General features: G+C 48.2%; 1 protein-coding gene across 1 annotated transcript; it reads right to left on the bottom strand.

Annotated features, from left to right (window-relative positions):
* Positions 1 to 6,823: 6,823 nt before the first annotated feature.
* On the bottom strand, positions 6,824 to 7,800 carry DUSP18 (dual specificity phosphatase 18). Its single transcript, XM_006016841.2, has one exon. It carries the CDS (start codon positions 7,593 to 7,595, stop codon positions 7,029 to 7,031), a length of 567 nt encoding a protein of 188 aa, XP_006016903.1. The 5' UTR covers positions 7,596 to 7,800; the 3' UTR covers positions 6,824 to 7,028.
* Between the last annotated feature and the right edge of the window lie 45 nt (positions 7,801 to 7,845).

Raw genomic sequence — 7,845 nt, forward strand, 5'->3', positions numbered from 1 at the left:
CTTTAACTCTTTCTCTCTCTCACCTTAACCTTCCCCCAAGTATCCCAGGTACCCCAAGCACACACATACATACTGTACCATCCAAGTTAGAAACTTACCTATGTGTAGGTGGGTTGTATGTGTGTGAACTGGTGATTGTGTGTGTGTATATATATATGTCATTGTGAGCATGATATACGAATTAGTGATCTGTGTATGTGTACTGAGTGTGCAGGTATGGACAATTGATTTGTGTCTAACTTTTGGGGTGTATAGTGTATGTGCTTGGATTGGTGATAGGTATGCATGTGCTTAGGCTAGTTTGGATGTGTATGTGCCTGAGTTGTTAGTGTGTTGTGTGTATGCATCCAATTGATTTGTGTGTTTGTATATGCGCGATTGTGTCACACCCTGCTGTCTAACAGCGCAATATTGAGATCCTGACAGTTGGCCTGACCCCACAGGGCAACATTCGCAGGAAGCAAATTTACTTGTGATGAGTGGTTTACTGAACAGTAAGTGTCTGCACGTGTAAATATGGATGCTTACTATACAGTAAACTGCTCTACTGCGCAGAAAAATGTCTTGCATAGACACGCCCACAGTACCCAAAACATGTTCTTTTTGGGTGGAATATGACAGCAGCTGGTTAATCATCTAAAACACCACCAGTCTCAGGACAGAAAGTCCACAAGGTCTTCAATGGAAACTATAAGGAGAATTTTTAAGCAGCAGAATGCAACTGTACAATTGCAAAATGGCCAGGATTCTGGACCTAATGAATCCCTGCTGTGAAAAATTGACTTGGGATCAGGGACTCAGCATGGCACTTTGTTTCTCTCTAGTGGTGGTTCATTGGCTTTGAAAAACTGATGAGACATGATAAAGCTCTGATTACCGGACTTGGCTCTCTCAGTGAGTAGTTGCCCTTTTTTAAAGATGAATTTTCATTTATTAGGCAGGTAGATTATAGACAAATAGATTAAGTTAGATTTCTGGCTCTCTGCCTGAGCCTTCAGTGCTTTCACAAGAATCTTCTGGTTCTCAGTAAAGAAAGTTCATTTGATCCTGTCACAACATGGTTAGCAACACACACTGGACTATGATAGGCTCTGCTAATATACTTCTTTGTTTTGGACAATGCCATGAGAACTTTAAGATGCTCTGTTCAAACATCACAATTTCTTCCTGGGCACACAACATCTGAGACTTGGGCATCTTATGTTATGGGTAGTGTGCTTTCTATGAAATCAGAAAATCATACAAAATTAGGGTTGGAAGGGACCTCAGGGGGTCATCTAGTCCAATCCACTGCTCAGTCCCAGAGCTTAGAAAGATCAGAACCAAGGACAGAGAACTCCCCTGCCGCTTTGGCCCCCTGCTGGCGTGGCTGACTGGGAGCAAACTCCCAGTCAGTGTCTACATGAGTGCTACTGTGCGGTAACTACTGCACAGTTAATCTAGTACCTGTATTTACAGCTACTAGCTAACTGCACAGTAGACTGATTTACTGCACAGTAAATGCCATACATGTGTAGATGATGACACTCTACTGTGCAGTACATTAGTCTATTGTGCAATAAGCATCTCGTGTAGATGTGCCCACTGATGATCAGTTACTAGAACTCAGTATTCATGGACCTATGCTGTTATTAGTCTATCTGCTGCTGTCAACTGCTGCTGAACTGGTAGATCAAGCTGAATCCTGTGGCTTAACATAACTTTGCTATTAAAATGAGAGGTGCTCTATTCTCTATCATTGTATGCAGTGGGGCTCAATTGTCCATAAGTTATTCCTGCAAATAGCTGCCTGGCAAGGTTTGGTGGCACATTGTTAGAATTCAGCTCTGTGACATGAAAGATGATGTACAATCAAGCAACCCCTATTTCATTTGCCAGCCTTTTTCAGGAAATTCAGACCCTTCCAGCTGCCTCTCTTCCCACAACCAAGAAGCCTAGACTCCTATCTCTTGGACATATCTTCCCTAGTTCTAAAATAATGAAGCCTTCTCCTACAGGAGCACAGAAGCTAGGCAGCTGCTCTCTTTCTCAGTGTAGCTATCTGGCAAACTACTCAGGAAAACACCACACGTGAGGGCCTGATTCTATGGCTGCCTTCAGGGACAGTTAAAACATGGTGACCTCTTAGGGCACATCCCCACAAGCATGCAAGTGTGGTTTGCAGTGCCTCAAAGCCTTTTGAGATGCCGCAAACTACATATGGTGCATGTTAACCTGTGTGCTGCACTGCTAATTTGCAATGCCGCCTTTTTTTGACACCAGGAGATCCCATTGTCAAAAAAAAGTTGCTGCTAAAAAGTAGCATGGCACATGTGGCAGCAGTGTGCACCGCTACAAACCAGTGTTGGCCAGCAGGAGCCACAGTCTGGCTGCCAGCTAGGCTCTGAGCAGCTGGCTCAGTGCACAGCTGCCCCACAATGCCCACAGGACTCTAGGTAAGGATGCTGGAGTTAGCACAGGTGCTGGCCCCAGCCTCCTTATCCCATACAGGTCCCTTTGCCACACACCAGAGCACGGAAGCAGGGGTGTGCCTGGGGGACAAATAGCAATGGCATAAATATATGCCGCTGCTATTTGTCCCATGGGAAATGCATGCCCCTGTATGTGCATGCTTGTAGGGACATGCCCTTAGGGTATATCTCCATCAAAGATTATATTATTGCTAACAGAACTGCTTGGTTCTTTGCATCCAAGCCAGAAAGCTTGTGCAAGGAGCACTCTGTCCTACATGGACTTAAAGTACTCACTGGCAGTGTTGCAGGGCCTCAAGATTGCTGGATCTAGTACTGTTTCCTGCAGCAGGAGCATTATGTCTGCAATAGAGTGAGTTACAACTATTCACATGATGGTTTGGCCTGTTGTGCATTTTGAGTGGTGCTATGGTTGCATGAAAAGCTGTTTGTGTGCTAGTGGGGGCCTAAGCCTGTTACGTGCTCTGCCATCATGCCTGTAGACACTGCGGTAGGAGTCAGCAGCTGTTTGGCTGGAAGATGAATGAAGTGTAATTATCTTGCTTGTTTGGTGACTTTGCTGGTTTTGTATTGTGGTTGAACAGTCTTGCTTTAGGATACAGAGGTCAGAGCTGTTGGGGCTCAGGCAGAGGACATCTCCTTAGACTCCTCCATACAGCCTGCTGAGTTTCCTGACTTTCTTTCACCTCATACAGTGGATGAACCAATGGCTGGTCTGCTATTCAGCAGGGATGAGTGAAGCTGGCTCACTATGAGTGTGACGGCCAGAACCAAAGAAATTAATAGGCAATAAATATGTGCTTCTTAGAGGCATTTGGAATTTTTGTCTAATAAAAAGCTTGTAAGTTTTTAACCCGCAAATGTAACTTGTAACTGTTTGTGAAACTGACTAGACCTCAAAAACAAAGCTATAGCTGTAAGATTAGCTAACCTAACAGTTTTTTGCTCAGAATTCAGCCTTGATGATAAAAACTGGATTCAACCGCCTGGCATACCCAGCACATTCCAGGAAAGCACGTCTCAAAAAGCATAGTCAGAGAGATCTAAAGGGGTTGGATTTAGGCGGAGTAATGTTAATTTCAAACCTGAAAATGCTGCGTTGTAATTTGCTTATTGGATAAACCCAAGTTTGGGTAGTAACCTTTTATAATAATTTTTAACACCTTTTAATCCCATAGGGTAACAGCTATAGGGCAAGATTGTGAGTGGCTCTAAAGCCAACAGATTAGCATAAGACTAAGTATAAAAAGCATGTGCGTCAGGTGACCAGCAGGAAGGAGGGAACAGGACGGTAGTTACTTTTCCAAGCCCAGACCCGGACTCCCGGTGTGAGTGAGGATTGCATCCTGATCAAGGGATCTTCCCTGGTAATCCCTCTGACAGCGTCGATCGGGGACGCCTGACTTTGCTGGAATCACCTGGCGTGCACCTGGCATTGAGGGACTATTGATAAGTTGCCAACCCATGTCTGTCTATCTGTTGTTTTAAACAGCCCAGTGGCTGATACCCTCACAGTGCCCAGCTGGCCTACGACAGATTGATCCATCTATCTGTTGTTATTATCTGTTATTATTTACTATTAGCGCTTTAATACTGTATTATCTGCTTATTGCATTTATCTTTCTGTTAACTGTTGTGTGCGTGTAAGCTATAATAAATTTACCATTGCTTCACTCTCGAACTCTGCCTCCTCGATCCTGAACCAAACAGCCCAGGGGCTGATATCCTCACAGTCCCCAGCTGGCCTGTGACATAAAAGGAAGGCAGTAAATTTGCCTGGGTCTATGGAGGGGAAGGCCAGCTGTACTGTGCATTTCAATAACACATGCCCTGGTCTGTCTTCCTTTATTCAGATCTCAGGAATGTGGATGACTGTTGAAGCCAAAAGCAGACTGCAGTGACATTCTCCTCACCCTAAAGCGGGTATCTGTAGATTAACCATCAATTTGTGTGTGCGATGTAGCGAAATCCTTACCAAACATTTAAACGTACATTCTATAATGGTCTTAAAGTTTGAATTGGATCATTGTAGCATTCCTTATTGCTGCACATGGGATTGGCTGCTGGGAAAACAAGGCAAGAGCTGAGAAGCTGAGACATGCAGTGGGCTGAGACCAGCTCTGTTCCTATTGTTTTGGCTGCGCTCAGACCTGCATGCAAATCGCTCACCAGATTGGCCTGAACTATCTTTCCTGGGTGGGCAGGGGAACTGCAGGATTGCACTGGAGAACTAACCACTGCACTGCAACAGCATTATCATAGGAAGTGGCATAGTAATTTTGCACCACTGCAAGAATTTCATGTGTGGATCAGCTATACGTCAATCAAATAGGGCTGAAATGTCAAAGGTCTCAGTGGCAGGGCAGTTTGTGCCTGCCACTTCAAGGGCCAAAAGACAGCAGCTGGCAGGTGCCTGATGAGGGCAGCCATTTTAGGTTCAGGGCTGCCCATAAAACAGGGTATTTTGCTGCTGGGAGGCAAGGCAACAACATCTCCTGAGGTAAGGGAGGAGCTGTAGGGGATGGTCAGGAGGCTCCTGGACTTGGGTACAACCTAAAACTGCACCCTGCCAAGAGTGGGTGGCCTGGTGGGGCTCTCAGTGGTGCGGGTGCCCCCAGGAAATGCCAGGCCAGTTACCACCCTGGTGAAAAGCGGGTCAGGGTGCCTTAACCCCTAGCCCCCATAACTGGGCGGGTTACCCCCTTTGTAGGGTCTAGAAGGTTGACCCCAGAGAGAGAGTAGTGCCATAGCCTCTTAACCTGTCTTGACATCCCCCCATCCCCTGACTGGTCCATGCTGAGGCCAGGACCGGAAGGGTCGAAGGGCTGGGGGCCCACCGCGAGGGATGCCCAAGAGCCGAGGACCTGGGGTTCTGACTGGCCTGGAGGTGGGCCAGGGCCAGTGAGCCAAAGGTCCCGGGGGGACTACACCCATAAGGGGGAAGCAGCTCAGGGAGCTATGTAGCCTGGAATGAAGGCAGAATAGGATGCCTGAATGGAGGGATACAGGTGGGGTTCAAAGACCAGGATTCTGGGGCCTAGTGTGGGGCCGGTGATATTGATAACATCTGGATGCCATCTGCGAGGCTTGAGCTGTGGTGTAGGGGAGGAAGGGAGCTGCAGCTAGCGCCCCCTGGCATCGGGGCAAGAAATGGGCACCTCCTGCTTTATTAACGTCAATTAAATAATTAACAACAAGGTGTGGCAGACGAGAAGGCGGGGGGTTAGCCCAGAAACAGGTGGGTGGGCTACTGGGAAATCGGCCCCGAGAAGGCCCCCTGTTACAGTCTCCAAGATGCACAAGTTTCAGCACCTTGAATAAGACTGGACAGTGTCCCTGACCCATGCTTCTGCCTTGCCCTGCAGCAGAGCTGTTATACAGTTCAAGAGCATGGTTAAAGTCTGTGTTGGAAACAAGTAGACATAAGGTTACACTTCTGATACTTACAGGAAGCTGTGAAAGACCTTCACTAGCCAGGTTAGAGAGGTCTTGTAGTGGACATGGTGTCCTTCATTTTCTGTAACAACTCTCAGGTCTTGAGACTAAACAGATCTTCCCTTTAAAAACAAGGAGGTACTCCATGCCATCCCAAGTCTCAGATGCTAAACCAAATAATTACCAACAGAAACAGCACCTGTCATGGTCCAAGCCAAAACAACCAGAGCAATGGCCTGATGAATTCACTGTGCAGTGATAAACATTAAAAATATAGGGTCTGGTCCTGACAGCTGCTGAGCTAAATGCCCAGAATCTCAGGGAATCAGGCCTCTCATTTTTAGGATGGGTGCTGATCTTCAGGTAATCATCACCATCCCTACAACACCCTGGCTTCCTTTCTCCCTTTGAAGGATGGCACTGCTGCAAAGGAAGCACCTTAAGGAGAAGTTACAGGTATGGGAGAAATCAGGGTCTCGAACAGCACCTTCCCTAAATGGTACGGCTCTCTCTGAAGGGAGATCAGCTCAGCTGTCCTCAAGCAAAAGAGTTGGAGGTAATAAGAGGAGGGGATAATATCAGAAAAGGAAAGGACTCCTCACATCTCTATGATGTGGGATGCAGTGACTTGCTCCATTCCTAGGATCTGTGCAGTGCAGCAATGGGAAGGGGTTTGGGGGCAGTTTGTCAAACCAGATCAGATTCTAAGTCAGAAAAACAATACTGTTGGCAACTTTCCAGATGCTGAGTTGCAGCTGGTATCCACTGCAGAACACAGAGCTGGAGCCTGCCAACATCTGGCTACATGGGGATAAAAGGACACTTTCTAAACACAGGCTGTAGCTTTAACACAGCTCCCAAAGCTCCCGCCAGAGCCCAATACGACTGATAGGTGAACCTCTAACTGCATAGATTACATTTTGTTGGTTTTATTTATATTAAAAACTCAAAGCCTACTCCTTATCAGCTAATCTCCTCTATTTTTAGCAGCAGCAGGGAGCTCTAGGCTGCAGCCCTTGCTGGTCTAATGAGTTTATTTTCCAAGTTCCAAGCATGATCTAGACGTCGATGATTAGTTTTCCTTCGGGGCTCCTTGACCAGATGTTGTAAAGCCAGCTACGGTCAGAAAGCTATAGTTATCCTCACTTCGTCCGCATAGAGATCGGGGATCATTCCCAGCGGAGAGCTGATCATGCGGACTGTGTTTGTACCAAACAGTTTATACTCGTACTGGATGAGCTGTTCCCAGAACCCATAGTTGGGTCTGATAACGGGGCGGCAAGACTTGACCCAGGCGTGGGCATTCACCAGAGACATGGAGCGGTACTTCATCAGATAGGCCAGGCACAGGGTGGCCGACCTGCTGATCCCCGCAGCGCAGTGCAGCAGCGTTCGGCCTTGCTGCACGTCCACAGCGTGGATCCTGTCCGCCACGGGGTCAAAGTAATCACAGATACGGAAAGCGGGGCTGTCGGCGATCGGGGCGTGCAGGTACTGAATGTGCGGGTGGAAAGTGTTTGCCACCTCCACAGACACGTTGATGACGGTGCTGATCTGATTGGCGAAGAGCAGGAGCTTGTTATTGGCAGCGGTGCCATTGCCCAGGTACAAGCTCGCGGTGATGCGGGACAGGCCGTATCCCGACGGTTGCCTCAACAAGACGGGGATGGCTCCGAAGGCCCCACTCATGAAGGCAGACGTGAGCAGCCAGCTCCGGCCGAGGGCTGCATCTTCGCTCTTTCACTGGAGAAAGCAGAGACAACCGCCCCTCGCAAGGCTGCAGGAGCCCAGAGCAGGAGCCGCCTCCAGGGGCTTCCGAGCGGAACCGGCCCCGGTCCCCGCCTCGCCGCCCTCCCCCGCCGGGCGCATGCGCACCGGGACCCCCACGCGGCGCGTCTCCTCGCGCGGCCACACGTGCGCGTCAGCCAGCACCCGGCGG

Source organism: Alligator sinensis, unplaced genomic scaffold (genome assembly GCF_000455745.1).
Source record: "Alligator sinensis unplaced genomic scaffold, ASM45574v1 scaffold216_1, whole genome shotgun sequence".
Taxonomy (NCBI): domain Eukaryota; kingdom Metazoa; phylum Chordata; order Crocodylia; family Alligatoridae; genus Alligator; species Alligator sinensis.

Coding starts and splice junctions, on each gene's coding strand:
- DUSP18 (XM_006016841.2), bottom strand. CDS start 7,595: ATGAGTGGGGCCTTCGGAGCCATCCCCGTCTTGTTGAGGCAACCGTCG.